Consider the following 19,167-nt stretch of genomic DNA (forward strand, 5'->3'; position numbering starts at 1 on the left):
CTGGGAACTGCAGTTTGCTAAGGTTACTCAGAGTTGTTAGTAGGCACACACTCCCCTCACAGAACTACAAATCCCAGTAACCAACTGAGTGGCCCCTAGTTACAGCTCTTTCGCCTTCCTAGGCCTCAGTGTCTGGTCCTCTCAGGCCCACCCAGCTTCCGCCCAGCGCTGGTGGACTTTGTCAACGCCTTCACCAAGAAAGTGAGCCTCATGATATGTGGGAACGTGGCTGAGGTGAGTTTACCTGCCCTGAGAGGGCCTTGTGGGGGTTGATGGAAAGAAAAGAGGCTGGGGAAATAGGACGAGCTGGGATGCTGCCACTTTTAACAGGCTACCAATCTTTTCATTGCACGGTCAGCTGGGAGACTCCTCATGCTTCGAAAACTACAACGAACAACTCCAGTGGCTCAGCACGCGCAAGATCCGCTCTTTTTACAACTTCATCACAACAGGGGACCTGAGAGCTGGAGCCATGAGCCTCATGCAGGTGTGTGTGTGGGTGTGTCTTGACCTAGAGGGGTTATTTTAAGGTTGGGAGTGGGGCAACAAAGGCAGAGGGCAGGTCCACACCACAGATTTACAGCGCATCTTGGGAATTGCAGTACAGTGGTACTTCGGGTTACAAACACCTTGGGTTACAGACTCTGCTAACCTGGAAGCAGTACCTCGGGTTAAGAACTTTGCCCCAGGATGAGAACAGAAATCATGCGCCGGCGGCACGGCGGCAGCAGGAGGCTCCATTAGCTAAGGTGGTACCTCAGGTTAAGAATGGTTTCAGGTTAAGAATGGACCCCCGGAACAAATTAAGTTCATAACCAGAGGTACCACTGTATGTTAAGGGTGCTGGGAATTGTAGTTCTGGGAGGGGGAAACGACAGATTCTTGGGGGGGGGGAGCCATTTGCTTAAAATGTGCATCAGATGTGCTTTAAGTGTATGGCACGATCTGTCCAGAGATGTCAAAAAGCATGAAGGGATGGAGGACATTGATGTGCGTAGTTTGAGAGAGGAGCTCTTAATTCCTTTGTACGCATGTGGATGCTAGGGTGCTCCCTCACACAGCAAGACGGGCCAGGGAGTTCACCTTCCTCTCCTTCCAATTCCTTCCCCTCATCTAAGATGGGTGAGAATGGACCAAAAGCCCTAGGTCCAATCTGTGACTCAAACGAGGAACCTTCAGACCTGTGCGAGGCTTCCCCTGTGTGGTGAGCCACAGAACTGCACATTGCAACATCTGCCCCCAGCAATTCAGTGTCTGCAGGCCCCTGGACTGGCCTTGCCCACCAAGACTGGTCCTCGGGTCCTCCTGGACCATAAGAAGGTTCCCTGCTTGAGTTCAGTCTTCCTCAAGAAGCAAGGTCTTCCTGAGACCTGTGCCATCTGGCTTGGCCTCTGGTCCGGAATTCTGCCTTCTTTCTCAACCCTGGTCCCAGGGTTATTCCCTTTGTCTTCGCCTTCTCTCTGGTTCCGAATATTGGCCTCACTCCTGGTTCTCGGCTCACCTCGGAGATCAGCTCATGATGCCCTCTGAAAAGGATCTCGAGGAGAAAGAAGGGGCAGGAAGAAAGGCCTTTGCTTGGGACACTGAAGAGCAGTTGCCAAGCAGAAGGACATGAACTCTACTGGATTTCTGTCCTTTATACGGCTACAAGTTAATGGCAGCCGCTGTGCTCTCTCTCTCTCTCTCTAGGTCTCAGGTCTCGGGCGACTCAAACCCAACACCATGGTCCTGGGCTTCAAGCAGGATTGGCAGACCGACAGTCCGCAGAACCTGGAGAATTACGTGGGCATAATACAGTAAGGGCATGGAGGCAATGGGAAGGGGAAGCAGCGGAGGGTTTAGGAGACTGGGCTCAAACGGGTTTCAACAAGACTTACCTGATGCTTAGAGTAATGTGAGTTTGCAAAGCCAGTGGGCTGTATGGCCCATGCATGCCAGATGGCAAGGCCTCTGCAAGATAATGTTTCCTCCCTTTTATAGCAGGGTTGGGGATGCTCTAAGCTTCTAGTTGTTTTTGGACTCAGTCCATCAGCCCCCAGCCAGCATGGCCAGTGGGGAAGGGTCACCTGTTCCACATCATGCCTTGGCTTGCCTGGAGGGAGGGAGGTAATGTGTGTCGAAACCTCTGGCTATTGAGTGGCTGGAATGGAGGCACCTGCTTTGCCTCTGCCCTTGCCCCACCACTCATATCTGGCCCCTGGAAGGTTGCCCATGAGGCAGTGCAGCCCTCGGGATGAAAAGGCTTCTCTACTCCTGGTTTCAACCAATTCCAGCAGCAGCAAAGAGTTGTAGCCGGGTGGGCCGAAGTGCATACAAAATGTCTGGCAATGCTTTTCCTTGGCCCAGAGGCCCTGCTTTCTTGAAAGGACTAATTGGGCAGAATGCAACTTTGCGCATGTTCAGAGGCGCTCTCTTCACGAGATAACCTCATTAAGTAGGGAAAGACCACACTGCATGTTGATCTCCACAGCTCTCTCTTCTCCCCCCTCTCTCCGGTTGCAGCGACACTTTCGATATCAGCGCCGGAGTGTGCCTGGTCCGGATGCGCGATGGACTGGATGTGTCGCGGAAGGTGAAAGCGCAAGGTGGGTGTGTCCAGGGAAAGGGGGCGGGGCCTGAAAATAGTTCTGAAAGAAGAGGGTACTTGAAAGAGGGAGCTGTACTTGGTGGTGAAACACTCAGCGGCTCTTGTGGTTTCTTCGTTCTTCTCCAAGGCTAGCAGAAGCAAAACAGATTTGGCAAAGCAGTAAATGCTATGTCTAAAAAGAGAAAGAGTGAATGAAATATCCTAATTTGCATCATTCGTTCTGGTGTTGTTGGCTTCTTAAAAAAAACACCACACAGCCTCGACTAATCCTCTCTTCATCTCTCTCCCCAACAGTGAACATGGGCTTTGACGACTCGGAAGCAGCGCTGGGCAAAGAGAAGCGGAAGTGTAAGTTGGACGCATTGAGTGAGGCTGCTCTAAAAAGAAAAAATGTGGTTTAGTAGAATGAGCTAAAGGACTTTGAGTAGACAAAGCCTTGGCAGGGGTGCTCTGGCCATAGCTCTACTTGGGCTGAATAGGGGTTTGAATGAAGGTGTCCCAGGCCCAAAACTAAGGAGCTTCAAAAATGAGGACGAGAAGCCTAAAACATACTGTTTAATTGTAAATTTTAATTTGGGTTCCTGATATTTTTATGCTTTAGTGGGTTTTTGGTTTTTTACTGTGTATTTTAATCACACAGCGCATATTTGAATTGTGGATATCTTAGTTATGGTTGTCCATAGGTTAACAATTGTGCAATTGACCTTTATGCTAGGAAACCACTAAGAAGCCAATTTTTGCACCGAGCCTTAGATTAGTTACCGTAATTAACTAATAATGTGGGAGTGCTAGAGGGGAATTGCTGCAAAGGCTCCCCCCATTCATTTACTCTTCTCTGCAGGTGACAGCTACAAGGTAGTCGGTGCTGACACACACCTGGAAACCTATTTCCAGGGCAACCAGAAGAAGAAAAACATTGACATCTATTGGCTCTTTGATGATGGCGGTATGTATGGTTCCTTCCCAGTTTAAGTTTGCACCTATCATCATCATCATTTCTATACCACCCTTCTTCCAAAGATCACAGGGTGGTTTACAATACATAGCATACTAACAACCAAAGCAACAGCCCCCCCACATAGTTTAAAAGGTCCTAGAATGATTGTTTAATTAATAACGAGCTATACATCTGAGCCCACCCCAACTCTGGTTTCCTAGCAACGTAATTTCCCCCTCACTGACCGTCTCCCAAGGAGAGCCCAAACGGTGCAGTGTGCTCCCTTTCTAGAGGAGCGGAGGCCTTGCACCCCATTTCCTTCTGGGGGCAGAGATTTGAGCACCAAGAAAAGGCTACAGGGGGCACACAGCCGTTGCTTCTCTTCCTAAATTCAGAATCCATCTTTGTGGGTGGAGGAGCTGTGAGCAGAAAGGGAGAGTTGGGTGGTCCGAGACTCAACAGGGTGGAGAGCACTGCCGTTGCAAGTTGGGAACTACTAGTGGATTTCCATCTGGTTGGCCGCTGGGAGAAGAGGGTTTTTGGACCAGATGGGCCTTTGGCCTGATTCCCTGGGGCTTCGGTACATCCTTATGACTTTCTGTTTCCTGCTTCCACAGGGCTCACCCTCCTCATTCCCTACCTCCTCACCCGCCGGAAACGTTGGAGTCATTGCAAAGTCCGGGTCTTCATCAGCGGGCAGATTGCGAATGCTGAAGAGCACAGAGAAGAGTAAGAGGCTGGGATTGGGGGCTGGAATAATGAAAGCCAAATAAAAAGGCTTCTGCTGTAAAGGAGGAGGAGCTTGTGAGCTTCTTTGAAGTTTAACGGAGGGCTGCTCCAGAACTTCAGGCAAGGTCCACTGGAAGATAGTTTGCCCTTTCGTGCCTGATTGTCCCAGGCACTACAAGGGCGTGGGCCATAAGTCATTGTTCTGCTTTTTGCCTGTGTTCTCCTTAATTCCAAGCTTTTATCCGTTGGCTTTCTTTTCTTTTTCCACAATCAAGTTTTTGACGTATATTAATTCATTATAAACACACATACACGCGTACATGGGCAAACACAGAAAGTGAGAGAAATTCATGCAGAAGAGAGAATTTTGACAGGTCCATCTTTTCACACCATCATGCCACAGCAGCCAGAAGAGTTGCGTTTGTTGACATTCCTTCTTGTGCACATTTATTATGTGGTTTATTTATTTACACGCCACTAAAATTTACGCTGCATTTCTTGCATTTAAGACACTTAACATGCCGCTTAAATTTACGCTGCCTTTCTTGTATTTAAAGCACAAACAAAAAAGGGGGCAATGAAACAATTAAAAAATTGCAAAAGAAAAAAAATATTGTAAAGGGGTAGGAACCATCGCAACCACAGTGAAACATCTTTGTACCTTCTGGTCTCCTTGAGGTTAGTAGAGAAATACTTGTCCCCTTTTACCCCATTCCCAATTTCTGTCTTTCTCATCCTGATTTGCAGGATCCATCTTTTGTTGACCAAATTCCGCCTGGGGTTCACCGAGGTCGTGGTGCTGCCTGAAATAATGTGGAGGCCGGAAGAAACAAGGTGAATGCCCTGGGTCCCCGCTCATTCTCTGCTCCCTGAGGTCTTGTCTTTGTCCCACAATCCCTCTGCCCCAGCCTCAAACAGACACTCCTGCTCTAACTCAGCAGCCCTCAAAGCTAGTAGCCTTTTTTCAAAAAAAAAAAAAAAGAGTCTCACAAATTCAGCCCTTGATTTTCCTATGCCTCTTGACAGTACTGCTTTGGCGGAACACTTCAAGCAACCAAAGGCAGACTGGAAAACAGATGTCTAGACCGTTTGTGTATCTATATAGATTTAAAGCTAACCTCTGTACATTCATATTTTGAAAGCAACAGGTTTGGTGCTTCCCTGCTTCCCCCACCTGGGAGTCTGTGCAAAAAGCCTCGAGGTTCCACCCCCAAATTGTTTTATGGGCCTTGATTGTTGTTTCCACTTAAGAATAGAGTTCCTTCACGTGGTTTGGGCCCTTCCTCCCGTTTCTCCATTTTGCTCCGCTCTGTCTTCCTAACTTTGGCTTGACTTGTTCCCCTCCGCCCCGCCCCCCGGCCACCTTCCTACCATGGCAGTCGCAAAGAATTTGAGGACATCATAGCTCCCTTCCGGCTCAATGAAGGCCAAAAAGGCCAGGAAACCGTGGAAGAGATGCAAAAGGATGCACCGTGGAAGGTCACAGACGAAGACCTCCGAGTCTACAAGAAAAAGGTGGGGTTTTTTTGTGGATTCTGTCCCCAGTGTTTGAGGGTCGTGGCATGGCAGTGCCTTAATTCAGTTCATGTTAAAAACCGAACCTACCTAATTCACGCTTCCTAAAACAGTGTGCGAACCAAGAGAGCCATCCTTCATAATCCGATGTGGTAGGAGTCTTCTGGACGCCGGTAGCTTCCCATTCTGGTTCCAATAGGGTGAAAGAGTCTACTGGGGTTTAAAGGAGCGTGAAAGGGGTGACCAAAATTCGCTTTTAACATGTCTCTCCTCCTTTTCCAACATGGCATCTTCAGTCTGAACAGCACATGCGTCTACATGAGATACTTCAAGACCACTCTAGGAATGCAGCCCTCATTGTCATGTGAGTCACTTCCCTACTTGCTTCTTCAAACGTTGAGATCCCTGAATGGGGTGGTTTTGCCCCCGTTTGCCCCTGTCCCATGATCCTTCTGCACACACCCCACTGGGTTCCTTCTGATTTCTGATAGAAGATCCATACCAGGTGGTTGAGACATAAGGTAACAGATACAGCCTTCATAGGAATGGGGAACCTGTGGCCCTCTAGATTTTGTTGGACTACAACTCCCATTATCCCTGATCAGTGGCCATGCTGCCTGGGGCTGATGCGAGCCATAGTCAATGACATCTGGAAGGCCACAGGTTCCCCATCCCTGCTCTGGGGCAGGTTTCCCAAACTTAGGTCTCCAGATTTATTTATTTTTTTGGACTGCAACTCCCATCATCCCTAGCTAGCAGGACCAGTGGTCAGGAACGATGGGAATTGTAGTGCAGAAAGAGCTGGAGACCTGTGTTTCGGAAACCCTGCTCTAGGGGCTTGTAGGCCTGGTGGCAAACTCTCTCAGGGCCCAGGGTGACCCCAAGCAACCAGCTGCTGGTCCCCATTTCTCTGAAGGGTGGGTGAATCAGCAGTCATCATCCCCCATGTTGTGGTGGTGGTAGTAAGGGCCACATATATTCCAATTCTGCCCATGAAGAGAATTCGGCAAAAAATCAGGAGCTGGTCCAAAAATAAAAGAAAATTCTTGGCTTTCTGAACACAAGTTCCTAGCACACAAAACTACCTTGATACTAAACATTGGGTTCATCTAGCTCAGTATAGTTCACACTGCCCAGCAGCAGCTCTTAGGTTTTTGAACAGGGGACGTTACCAGCCCTACCGGGAGATGTGAGGCATTGGACCTGGGACCTGCTACGTGGAAAGAGGATAATCTACCATTAAGTTACAGTCGTACCTCTGTTCCCGAACGCCTTGGGAGTCGAACGTTCCGGCTCCCGAACGATCGGAAACCGGAAGTGATTGTTCAGGTTTTCAAACGTTGTTTTGGAAGCCGAACGTCTGAGGGGGCTTCCGATTGGCTGCAGGAACTTCCTGCAGCCAATCGGAAGCCACGCTTTGGAAGTCGAACGATTCAGAAGTCGAACGGACTTCCGGAATGGATTCTGTTCTACTTCTGAGGTATGACTGTATAGCTCTTCCCTGGAATAATTGGTTCCAGAAGAGTGGGGCAAGCATCAGTATCTTACAGCAGTAGCCCCTTTCTCTTTCTCTCATTGCAGAACGTTGGCTGCCATAGGCCAAAACAGGCATTGAGGGCCTGTTTTTAAAGAAAACATTTTTAATGGCTTTGTTACTTGCAATAATAATAATAACAATAATAATAATTTATTATTTATACCCCACCCATCTGGCCAAGTTTCCCCAGCCACTCTGGGAGGCTCCCAATCAAGTATTAAAAACAATACAGCATTCAATATTAAAAACTTCCCTAAACAGGGCTGCCTTCAGATGTTGCAAGCAGCCCACCCTCTCACACATGTCTTCCCGTTTTATTTATTTATCCCACCTTTCCTCCAAGTAGGCATACATAGGTAGTTCTCCTCTTCCTTCCCACATTATCCTCAGAACAACCCTGTGAGGTACGATTAGGCTGAGAGTGAGCGACTGACCCAGTGGGGATTTGAACCCCCTTCTCCCGCGTCCTAGTTAAACGCTCTTAACATTCTCCCTACCCTCCCTCTGTTTTTCTAGGAGCCTCCCGGTGGTACGGAAAGGGGCCTGCCCAAGCGCCCTCTACATGGCCTGGCTCGAGATGGTCTCGAAGGGCCTCCACCCGCCGGTCGTCTTCATCCGAGGCAACCAGGAGGATGCTCTCACCCTCTACTGCCAGTAGGAGGCAGCGCTGTATCAAGGGAGTGCCGTGCGAGAGACTATTTGAAGCCCTAATTGTGACACTGCAGCCTCATTGCTAACACAGACTCCAGAGACACCTGCAAAAATAAGCCAAAGGACTGGTTTCTGTGTCTCCAAAAAGCAGGGACGTGTTCTGAGGGGATTCTGCAACCGAGCGTTAAGCTTCTCCATTTCCATTTTCCAGGATTGTACCTGATGGACTTGAAAGCTCTAAAGTACCAATTTCCTGGGGATTCTGTGCTTAGAAGCCTGGGAGGATCTGTAAATATTAAATACGTTTTAAATATTGTTGGTTAACGACGTCTAGGGCTCCTGCCCTGTGAGTTGCTCTTGGCTTTTTCAAGCAAAGCCGCCAAAATCACAGAAAGGGAGCCGCTGGAGAGTGCAGTACCAGAACAGGTTTTAACACCAGGGACTAGACGCTTGATATTGATGCGGAAATCCCAGGCAGGGGAGAGAAGGTTCAGCGAATGTAGCAAAGCGGGAGAGAAAGGTGAGTTTAGGAGAGGAATTCCAGAAAGGAGTATTATTCCCATTTTAGAGAATGGCAAACTGAGATATGGCAAATTATCTAATGCCAATGAGAGTCTGATCCTCTCTACCTACACCGGAGTGTGGGGAACACAGGCCCTGGGGCCAAATGAATCCCTTCAAGAGAGAAAGAAAAGAGAGAGAGAGTTTGGATTTGATATCCCGCTTTATCACTACCAAAAGGAGTCTCAAAGCAGCTAACAATCTCCTTTCCCTTCCTCTCCCACAACAAACACTCTGTGAGGTGAGTGGGGCTGAGAGACTTCAGAGAAGTGTGACTGGCCCAAGGTCACCCAGCAGCTGCATGTGGAGGAGCGGGGAAGCGAACCCGGTTCACCAGATTACGAGTCTACCGCTCTTAACCACTACACCACACTGGCTCTCAAGGCTCATCTTATGTTTATCTGACCCTCTAGATTCTCCCCAGACAGCACCCCTTCCCTAGCCGCCACCACGCTGTCTTCCAAGGGCACACCCCTCAAGAGTTCTGCTTCACACCCTCCTTGAGTATTCCTGCCTCGCAAGAATGTGTTCTTGAACCCTGAGAATACCTCTTGCTGGCCTGGGTGACGATGGAGAGGTGTGTGGTGTACAAGCTAGCAGACTGCACAATAGGTAACAATTGCATGTGTGGCCCCCCCCAGCAAAGAAGATGGCCCTCAGGCTGCGGGGGGCGGAGAGATTCCCCATCTCTAACCTCCAGGGTCCCTCTTGGTTAGGTCTTGGGTTGCTCAAGTAAGCCCATCCACAAATCACACCTTAGTTTTCCGAAAGGAAGAAGGTACATTGCACCCCCCTTTTCCTATTCACGCAACAGCTTCTGCGGCCTAGGACAGAAAACAACACAAGAACTTCTAAACAAAAACGAAAGCGTTTATTCTGGTTCGAATTAGTTTCCCATCAAATGTCCATGGAGATCCAAGCAACCCTGATAATCTGCCCGCAATGTCTATGTATCCGGCTGTTTATTGCCTTCAGGAGACATGGCTTCCATGCAGAGAAAAGGGGTGGTCAGTCACGCCAAGTCACCTCCACTTCGTCGGTACGATACCTGCGGAAAGGTGGAAAAAGGCCAGACTGAGACTGCATTCAGGCAGCACTTTGTTCTGTCTTCCCAACTTTCCCTTACCTGTAAAAAAATTTCATGTTATGGTTCCCTACCATTGAGGGCGGGGCTGGCAACAAAAATAAGGTTCCGCCATCTCCGTTTGGTAGCTGCTGAAGCAACATTGGAGCTTTACTTTCCTGCAGTACAGCTTGCAGCAGGCCTCGCCTGAGATCTGCTCTCAAGATACCCTCCCCCACCTCACAAAACAAGGCACAGTCACCTCTGTGTAATCCACGAATCCTGAAGCGCAGTGATTTGCCCGGATCGGAACATCTCCCAGCCAGCTTGAGCAATCATGGCCCCGTTGTCAATACAGAACCTGGATGGAAAATGGGAAGAGAAGAATAACTGTTAAAGGGGTGTTGAGGTGGTGTCGGCGATGCTGGAACTTCTGGGCTCACTCCTAGCTTGGAGTTTTACTGCCTCTGTATTAATAAAACAATAAGCTGTGGGGTGGGCCACACGTCCACAAAATGCAAATATGACATTTAGGCGCTTCAAGATAAAGCTCAATGCAGTATCATTCACAGTGCAAGTTCCCTTATCTTGCGGTACGAATATAACATCTGCAGTGGAAGAGCAAACTCTTGTCTCAGTCAAGGCCCAGGTGAATAGAATCAAACTTGCTCAGCCTATAATTTGCATATCTGACAACGTGGGCCCACAAAAGCTTTCAAAAATAAGGCTTGAAGATGCCATGAGATTCTTGGTTGCTTTTGCTGCAAAAGACTTTTTAACAAAAGGGCGCAGCTGCCCCTCTGCTTAACCATGTTTATGAATCGGGGGAAACAGCTTTGGAAAACCATTCTGCTGCAGACTCATGAGAGCCTAAATCTGGGAGGGTCTTGGAATGGAAGCAGGCAGGTGGAAGCTCACCTTTCATCCGTAGCAAAGAGTTTTGCTCCTCTTTCCTTGCACATGACTCCCATCATCTCCTGCAGCCGCTCATTACCTGGAGAGGAATGCAAACAGACAACATGCCAGAACAAGCACCTTTGTATGTTCGGCACCTGCCCACCTGTGACGGAAGAACCTAACTCAGGCATAGGCAAACTTAGCCCTCCAGATGTTTTGAGAATACAATTCCCATCATCCCTGACCACTGGTCCTGTTAGCTAGGGGTGATGGGAGTTGTAGTCCCAAAACATCTGGAGGGCAGAGTTCGCCTATGCCTGATCTAACAGGTGGGTGGGTGGGTCTCAGTCTTGGCTGTCTATAGCAAACCTAGCCTTCTTCAAGATCAGGATAGTGTTCTTGAACTTTGGGTCTTGTGGAACTACAACTCCCATCATCCACAGCCAGTTTAGCCAACGGTCAAGGATGATGGGAGTTGTAGTCCACCAACATCTGTGGACCCAAGGTTAAAGAACACTGCCCTGGTGGACACAGGTAGTTTGGATTTTGTTTCCACAGAACAGTTGTGGGTATAAAATGAGGAAGATAAGAAGAGTCTACTGACCAGGCCAATACCCCATCTAGCCCAACATCCTGGTCTCAAAGTGGCCAAACTTCGTGGGAAGCCCTCAAGCAAGACCAGAGCACAAAAAGCCCTCTCCCCACCTGTAATTCATAGCAACTAGTATTTAGAGTCATATACTGCCTCTGGCTGTGGAGAAAGAACATAGTTATGGTGTCTAGTAGTCATTGATAGCCTTATCCTCTGTGAATTTGCCTAATTCTCTTTTTAAAGACATCCAAGTCGGCGTCCATCTTAGATCGGAAATGGTAACTTGAGTTGAGACACATATGTGGAAATCTCCAAATTAGAAAGGGCTGAGCCAGATTTTTTAAAGAAGCGTATGTTGCTGGATGAAACACAGGTGAGAAAATTAAGGATTTCGGAAAGACAGAAACGGTGGGGAAGCAATTAGATGTGACACCGGAGGCTGAAAACAGAGGGTCCCAGCTCAGTTTTGAGAGCATACTGGGAGCGATGAGAAAGCACTGGGGAGGGAGGGGGAGGAGCAAAGCAGATGGAGCAACTGTGTAGGTCAAATTGCCCTGAGGACTTGTTTGGGGAAGGAGAGATGGGAGGAGAATTCAGAACGCGAACAGGGCAGCGGTTTCAGCCATTCACACCACACTTGCTTGGTGACACCTACAGCCAACACCACCCACGACCAGTGCCTCACGAGAACCTGTGTGCGCCATGGCCCGTTCCGTTATCTCCACCAGCATAGCAAACAGAGTCTCCTGGTGGGCAGAGGGAAACCAAAACAGACAAAACAATTACAAAGGCATCCATTTTTGAGTCTCGTGTGTAGGCCACAGGTTGAGCCCCAGGCCCTGGATTTATGTGGGCATCATAATTAGGCGCCCACTGCCACAGTGGGTGCCCTTGCCCACCCACTGGTCCCACCCTCTTTCATCTCTGGGCACAAAGTGCGTCGCCCTCTCCTGCCTGCCCTGATGGGTAAGGAGAGGAACCAGGCCCTTCATAGTTGCTAAGCAACCACTAAAGAGGCCTGTCGCCTCTTTCTTGGTTGACCTGGAAGAAGCTGATACCCTAAGTTGGTCTAGAAAGCACTATTGTTGCTCGTTCCTCCTCAAATAGGACTGCAAATCAGCCGCTCAGGAGGATGGACCAGAAATGCTTTTGCCCAACAGTGGGTGGCCTTGAAAGGGCCACAAGCTCAGCAGCAGAGCATCCCAGGTTCAGTTCCCATAATCTCCAGACAGGACTGAGAGAGATCTCCTACGTGAAACCCTGGAGAGCATCAATACCTGTCCTTGTAGACAATAATAATGATTATTATTATTCATACCCCCGCCCATCTGGCTGGTTTCCCCAGCTGCTCTGGGCGGCTTCCAACAGAACACTAAAAAACAATAACCTATTAAACATTAAAAGCTTCCCTAAACAGGGCTGCATTCAGATGTCTTCTCAAAGTCTGGTAGTTGTCTTTTCTCTTTGACATCTGGTGGGAGGGCGTTCCACAGGGCGGGTGCCACTACCGAGAAGGCCCTCTGCCTTGTTCCCTGTAACTTGGCGTCTTGCAGCAAGGGAACCGCCAGAAGGCCCTCGGCGCTGGACCTCAGTGTCTGGGCAGAATAATGGGGGTGGAGACTGGGCCGAGGCCATTGAGCTAGATGCACCAATGGTCTGACTCAAGCAACTTCCTATGTTCATATGACAACCCTAGAGGCGGCATATCAACCCCATCCTAGGCCTTGGTCTGGTTAGTTCCTCACCTGTAGGGAGAAGCAGAGGTCCTCTGGAGTACATTCTTTTGCAGCTAGCATCCTATGAGCCACTTCCTGTGCAGAGAGAGGAAGAGAAGGGGGAATGAAGAAGGGTTGCCACTGTTTTTGCTGGCAAGGCTGCTGTGCAGCTACAAGCAGGCACAAGCTCGACCCATTCTCCTGCCTTGAAGTCAGACTAAAGTTTGAAAGAAATCCCATGCCTGTCATCCAGCATTCAAGGGCAGAAGAAACCCCAGCACACAGAGAGAAAGGTGATATGGAAGATAACAAGATTTAACCTTACCTCTATATGGGATAAGATCCCAGAGAATGACACATCCATGCCTTTCACTGTATAGGGGAGTTCCACCAGCCTTTGGCCCCTGTGTAGGACGCAGAATGTGTTAAGTCCCCCTCTCACAACCCAAGGCTGTTTTATAGCTGTCCAGTCCCCTTAGAATCCAGTTTGTCTGTGTCCGTTTTTTTAAAAAATACACCACAATGCGCTAGGCCTCATTAAAATTGTGGGGAAAGGCATCCAATACGTGCACCTTGGGACAAATTTATACAATTGTCTGTGACAGGAAAGAAGTGGGGTGTGTGTTATATTTTTAATGCATAAAATGAGTCTTTCCAAAGATATAGCTAGGCATTGGGCAATCTAAAACCTTGCTGATGAGAAATATACACAGTGGGGGTATCATAGGGATTTTCCTGCCACGAATAATCTTGTGAACTCACATTTTTTATTATTATTTACTTGTACAATAAATTTTATATTATGTTAAATCATTGTTATTCATTATTTTGCTTTTTAAGCATATCGTTCTTATAATCATCACACTTTCCTTCTACAAGATGCCATAACAAGGCACAACAGTCATGTCCCCCATTTCAGGGTCTCGCCAGCTGCCACACTCGGAGGACTTTCAGCATCCTCTTCTGCAGTGCCCTCCCCCCCCAAGTGAGGACGTGGTTCTCCTGTCATCCTCAGAGTCTGGGGATGACTGCCTCTGTAGCTTCTGCTACTCTGCAGCCACGCAGGTGCACGAGACTGCAGAACTGGCCACAGGGCCCTTGAAGGGTTGCAGGCAGTCCTCCCCAGGGACGTAGAACCACTGAATGAGAAGACTCTGCCTGCCTCGTGGTAACTTAGGACCTTTGCTGGGAGAGCATCTTCCATACCTCAGCCACAACAAGGCTCACTGGGAGCTGTCCAGGGTCCTGATCTCCTGGGCCTTGACCTGACTTGCCTAGACTTGAAGAGACTAGAAGAGGTGCTGGTAATTGTGACTACTTCCCCTGTGGGGGTCCCGATCCCCAGCAGAACAGGGTCTAGGTCCCTGCCCTGCAATCTGTAATCGCAGCTTTGCTTAGTAAAATTTATTATATATATATATAAATTTCGCACATTGCATATAAAAGGCTGAAAATGGGGAATATAGTTATTTGTTGAAAGCTCAGGAAGCCCCCCAAAAGCCTGTTAGGACGGACTTTTAGCAACTGGCGCTCAATCCCAATTTGGGATGTGCCCCAAACAGGACACTTTTCCTTTTGCATTTCCTGAATTCTGGGTGTAGATCAAACTATTACTGAACAACTTTCTCTGAAGCCAGGGTGGGATTGAGAATGAAACAGAAAACCCAGTGCAACTCATGCAGCTAGTGAAAAATTTAACATGTTTGCACAAAATGTGTGTATGTCTTTTTTTCTTTTTTCTTTTACCATTACTCACTTCTTGGCCATCTGTTCAATGTTGTAGCCCGGGCTGGGATCGTTTGAGATCTAAGTCGAGAGAGGCAACACAGCTGTCAGAACTCTATACGGCCTCGTAAGGCACCATCACCCTTCCCATCACACAGAACCAGCCAGATCGACCATTGGAGAGCCATTTGGCTATGTACAATACTCATCCCGTGAGAGCAGCCCTACCAAATGAGAGTTCCACCTGCTGAGCGACAGTCAGAGAAAGGTGGAGAGGGATAGAAATTGCACACGAGGAGAAACAGGGGAGCTATCACTTGGCTCTCGCCTTCCATTTTCTGCATCTCTGGCAGCTAATGTTCCTTCTCTGCCCCCTTCCAAGTCATAAGGAAAATCAGCCACCAAGGTGAAGGAGGAGGAGAGATAGAGAAGGGAAAAGTAAACAGGAGAGAAGCAGCTAATTATTTCTCCATCACTTTGTGTGTCACTTCTATCCCAACCCCTCTCAGTCTCAGGCAGGTAATGTAATGGGCCCAGAGGGGGGGGAGACTGGCCTGCTCTTATTTATTACAATTATATACCACATTTTCCTTGAAGAAGAAATTGGATTTGATATCCTGCTTTATCACTACCCGAAGGAGTCTCAAAGCGGCTAACAATCTCCTTTTCCCTTCCTCCCCCACAACAAACACTCTGTGAGGTGAGTGAGGCTGAGAGACTTCAGAGAAGTGTGACTAGCCCAAGGTCACCCAGCAGCTGCATGTGGAGCAGCAGGGAATCGAACCTGGTTCACCAGATTACGAGTCCACTGCTCTTAACCACTACACCACACTGGTGGTGAACAACTTTCTCCTCTTCCCCATTTTATTTGTAGTTGTCTCTAGGGCTGGGCGGTATATCAATATATCATTCAAAACCGGCTTGAAGACCATATAGTGATATTGGTTTCATAATTTTTGACCTGGAGTTATATCGCGAATCCTATGTGTATGCTGTGCAAAAATCACGATGCGGCAAAAACCAGGAAGCTAGACAGTGCCTCTACGTAGCTTCATCCTCATTTCAGACATGGTGACGTATCAGGATACTGCGGTGTTTAACTGGTGACATATCGCGATGTCAAAAACCAGGTATCGCCCAGTCCTAGTTGTCTCTCCTTTCAATTGCTCACCTTCAACACCCGAGCAAAGCGGTCGAGGCAGTTCCCTACGGCGATGTCAATGGTTTCTCCAAATATACGATATCGGTGCTCAGAATACGCAATAACCTGAGTGTGGGGTGGAGAGGAGAAAGAGACGCTGCTCAGGACACCTCCAGACCATACGTCTAAAGCACACTCAGAGAGAGTGCAGCATAACACCTTAAGTGCTGAACTAGGGTTGAAATCTCCAAGCAATGGGTTGGGATGCCAGCCAGCCAATACAAAATATGAAATAAATTAAGAGGGGGAAGAGCTTGGGGGGGGGGAAGACACCTATATTTTTCCTCCACTGTCAGAGGAGAGAGAACCAATGAAGAGCCTTTCTGGATCAGGCCAAGGGCTCATCTCCCAGCATCCTCTTCCCACAGTGGCTAAACAGTTGCCCATAATGGGAACCCCCAAGACAGACCTGAGCCCAAGTGCTCTCTCCCTGCCTGCAGTTTCCAGAAAGATACTGCCTCCTACAATGTAAGTAGAGCAAAGCCATCTGAGTTAATAGCTTTGTGGGACTACAACTCCCATCATCCATGACCACAGGCCATGCTGGCTGGTGGAAGCTGGAGAACATCAACAACATCTGGAAGGCCACAAGTTGCCCTCTCCTTGCTGCAGCGTTCAAAACACAGCAAGACTCGGGACGGAGAACTGTGGAAAGGGCAGGAAATATATATTTCACCCCCCAAAAGGGCTAAAGGGTTCACCGAAAAGCACCCAAGTACAAAACTCTGAATACCAGCTGCTGGGAATCACACCTGGGGAGAGCTGCTGTTGCATTTGGGTCTTCCTTGTGGACTTCCCTGAGGCATCTGGTTGGCCACTGTGAGAACAAGATCCTACCTGCGTGTTTCCACCGCTGACGTACAACACAGTTGGGTTCTGGGCACCAGTTATCAGCCGCCCCATCTCGATGTGCCCCACGCAGTGATTCACCCCCAGCAGAGGCTTCCCCCACAGCTGGGCCACCGTCCGTGCCACAATTGCTACAGTCACCAATGGGGCACCCATGCCTGGACCTGGATAAGGGAGTTTAAGATGTTTAAGGCCAACAGGACCGGATGGAATTTGTCTTTCTCACATCCTAATCATGACTGTGCTTTCCTCATTACTCTTCGTTGTTTCCATCCAAGAACTATTTGTGTTATTATTATAAAACTGCCACTTTATCATAAAATATCAAGGTGGGATACAATAGAAAATGTGGCCCTCCAGGCTTCTATCTCTGGCCCTCAGACCTCTGCTCAGGCCCTGCCCCCTCATTGGCCCTGCCCCACACCAGCTCAAGGGCTTTCGCCTGGCTGAAATGTTTCCTTGAACTGTGGTAATGCTGCCTCTTGTTTCCTGAATGCAGAGAGATGAATTTGAAGGAACCTCCAACCTGGTCTTCAAGGTCACCCGTCTGTTAAGTCTCCTTGAGGAATCCAAAATGGCGGCTGCCCAAGCAAGAATTTAGTGAGGGACTCACCCTTGGTGAAAGCCACAGCATCAATGTCCTGCGGCTTCAGCCCAGCCTCCTGCAAGGCCTCCTGCAGCACGTCAAGGATACAAGCCCGATGGTGGCATGCAGTGTCACTTGGCAAGAAACCTGGAATGTGGAGGAAGGAAAAAGGCGTCAGGACAGGGAGACATGGAAAGCTGAAGGCAGATCTCTTAAGGAGGGCAGCGCAAACTCAGTGTATATTGCCTGTCTTCTCTCTGTCAACACTCCTCTGCACACCCACCAGAAACCAAAATTGTGTATCAAGAGAAAGCATTGCGCAAATCTTTGTAGAACTCAGAATGGCAAGGAAGAAGTGTACTCAGGGCTGTCTCTGTGTACGCTGAGATTCTGCAGCAGCAGATAATTCAAATCCTGAAGATTGCAGCTTTTTTAAAAAAACAACAGCAGCAGCCATGTTCCTAAACCTTACGATAGAGAAGCTATGCTTGAAAATGCATTGGCAAGGTCTCAGAAGCCAAAGTGACAGCCAAATACTGCCCTGCCCCTAACTAGCAAAACATGAATTAATAATGCTAAAGAAAGCTGGAATTATGCAAAATATAATTCCAGAACGGCAAAAAAGAAAGAAAGAGCAACCCACTCAAAGTTGTTCAATTCACATCTCCTTTCTTTTCTTTTCTTTAAAAAGTATTTTTATTAAGCGATTTCAACATAACAAATTATCAAACCATATAATCACATGCATTCTCCCCCCCCACACACACACTTCCATCCCTCCCTCCCCCAACCAGGAACTTCCCTCAGCTCCTCTCTCTGATTTCTCTGCACATATTATTCTCTGCATGTTGTAAAATTATACATATCCTTGCCTTGTCTATCTATCATGTTGTCAACCTTCAATTCCCATCTCATGCATGGGTTCTGGCTTGGTGTAGGATTTGGACGAAGCAGAAAATGTGACATTCCTTCAGTGGAGGGTACATGCACCCCAGGGAACACAGGGCGGAGGAATCAAGTGTTAGAACGGCTACACTCACCCTGCCCCGGAGGGGTGACATATGTTCGCCGAGGGTTGCTCAGCACCTCTCCATCCCGCACGATCCCCACTCCAATCTTGTTGGCGCTGCCCTCAAAGCCTATCACCACAGGCATAGCATCCTGGAAAGCCAGAGGGAGAGAAAGAGAGAGAGATAATTTTTACTTTGTTGCAAAGAGGCACCATGTTGCCTCCAACCCACCAGAGGCAGTTTTAGGGTAGCATGACCAGTTTGGCTGCACTGGGCAGCGCACTGCAAGGGGCACCACAACAGAGCACATGAGGCATGTGCCGAATTTTAATGTTGCAGAGGGCGCCATAGAAATTTGAGAGCCAAAGTCTGCCACTATGAAGAAAACAGAGTAAAATCACAAATACATATCAAAACCATCACCATCCCCTGCCCCCCGTTTCCCACTTCTCCCTCCCCTGCCCTTCCTGGTAATTTATTTATTTATTGCATTTACACCCTTGTGCAAATTAATTGAAACAAACAATGCAGTTTATTGTACAAAACTCACATATACATAACTCACATATACGTACATTAGTAACGGATATGACCTCCGCTATTTTTAAGCAGCATTTGAGCACGGTTTGGCATGTAGTCTACTAGCTTTGAACAGTCACTGTTGATTTTTGGATCCCTGTACCACACTTGAATCAGCGCCTGAATGAGCTTCTCCATAGTGATACAGCCTACAGCACAGAGGCGACTTTTGCATATACCCCACAAATTCTCAAGGGGATTTACGTCCAGGGAATTCCCTGGCCAATCAAGTACAGTGGTACCTCGGGTTACATATGCTTCAGGATACATTCGCTTCAGGTTACAGACTCCGCTAACCCAGAAATAGTACCTTGGGTTAAGAACTTTACCTCAGGATGAGAACAGAAATTGTGCTCTGGCGGCACGGCAGCAGCGGGAGGCCCCATTAACTAAAGTGGTGCTTCAGGTTAAGAACAGTTTCAGGTTAAGAACG

The 19,167-nt window shown here is 48.3% G+C and overlaps 2 protein-coding genes across 5 annotated transcripts in view; one reads left to right on the forward strand and one right to left on the reverse strand.

The window, feature by feature from the left end:
• LOC309517113 (solute carrier family 12 member 3-like) overlaps positions 1-8,280 on the forward strand; it is a 33,664-nt gene extending 25,384 nt beyond the window's left edge. Inside the window, exons 17-27 of the mRNA XM_082196169.1 lie at positions 123-234; positions 359-487; positions 1,690-1,796; positions 2,503-2,585; positions 2,882-2,935; positions 3,429-3,533; positions 4,142-4,253; positions 5,001-5,087; positions 5,633-5,768; positions 6,065-6,132; positions 7,822-8,280. Coding sequence (XP_082052295.1) covers positions 123-234; positions 359-487; positions 1,690-1,796; positions 2,503-2,585; positions 2,882-2,935; positions 3,429-3,533; positions 4,142-4,253; positions 5,001-5,087; positions 5,633-5,768; positions 6,065-6,132; positions 7,822-7,963 — 1,135 coding nt within the window. The 3' untranslated portion in view covers positions 7,964-8,280. The remainder of the gene's footprint in view (positions 1-122; positions 235-358; positions 488-1,689; positions 1,797-2,502; positions 2,586-2,881; positions 2,936-3,428; positions 3,534-4,141; positions 4,254-5,000; positions 5,088-5,632; positions 5,769-6,064; positions 6,133-7,821) is intronic.
• OSGEP (O-sialoglycoprotein endopeptidase) overlaps positions 1-19,167 on the reverse strand; it is a 101,109-nt gene that overhangs the window by 46,332 nt on the left and 35,610 nt on the right. For 3 of the 4 annotated variants that reach the window (XR_014213161.1, XR_014213162.1, XR_014213163.1), the window contains exons 2-12: positions 18,186-18,306; positions 17,173-17,292; positions 16,548-16,723; positions 15,681-15,776; positions 14,541-14,590; positions 13,110-13,188; positions 12,815-12,880; positions 11,725-11,815; positions 10,499-10,574; positions 9,843-9,941; positions 9,451-9,565 (exon numbers count right to left, since the gene is read on the reverse strand). Coding sequence is in view for 1 of the 4 variants with exons in the window: in XM_082196211.1 (XP_082052337.1) it covers positions 9,526-9,565; positions 9,843-9,941; positions 10,499-10,574; positions 11,725-11,815; positions 12,815-12,880; positions 13,110-13,188; positions 14,541-14,590; positions 15,681-15,776; positions 16,548-16,723; positions 17,173-17,292; positions 18,186-18,306 (1,014 nt within the window). In the remaining 3 variants the exon portion in view is untranslated. Of the gene's footprint in view, positions 1-9,366; positions 9,566-9,842; positions 9,942-10,498; positions 10,575-11,724; positions 11,816-12,814; positions 12,881-13,109; positions 13,189-14,540; positions 14,591-15,680; positions 15,777-16,547; positions 16,724-17,172; positions 17,293-18,185; positions 18,307-19,167 lie in introns of those variants that run through there. The other variant, XM_082196211.1, reaches the window with a different exon arrangement.

The sequence above is a fragment of the Podarcis vaucheri genome (assembly GCF_965113315.1).
Source record: "Podarcis vaucheri genome assembly, chromosome: 13".
NCBI lineage: Eukaryota > Metazoa > Chordata > Lepidosauria > Squamata > Lacertidae > Podarcis > Podarcis vaucheri.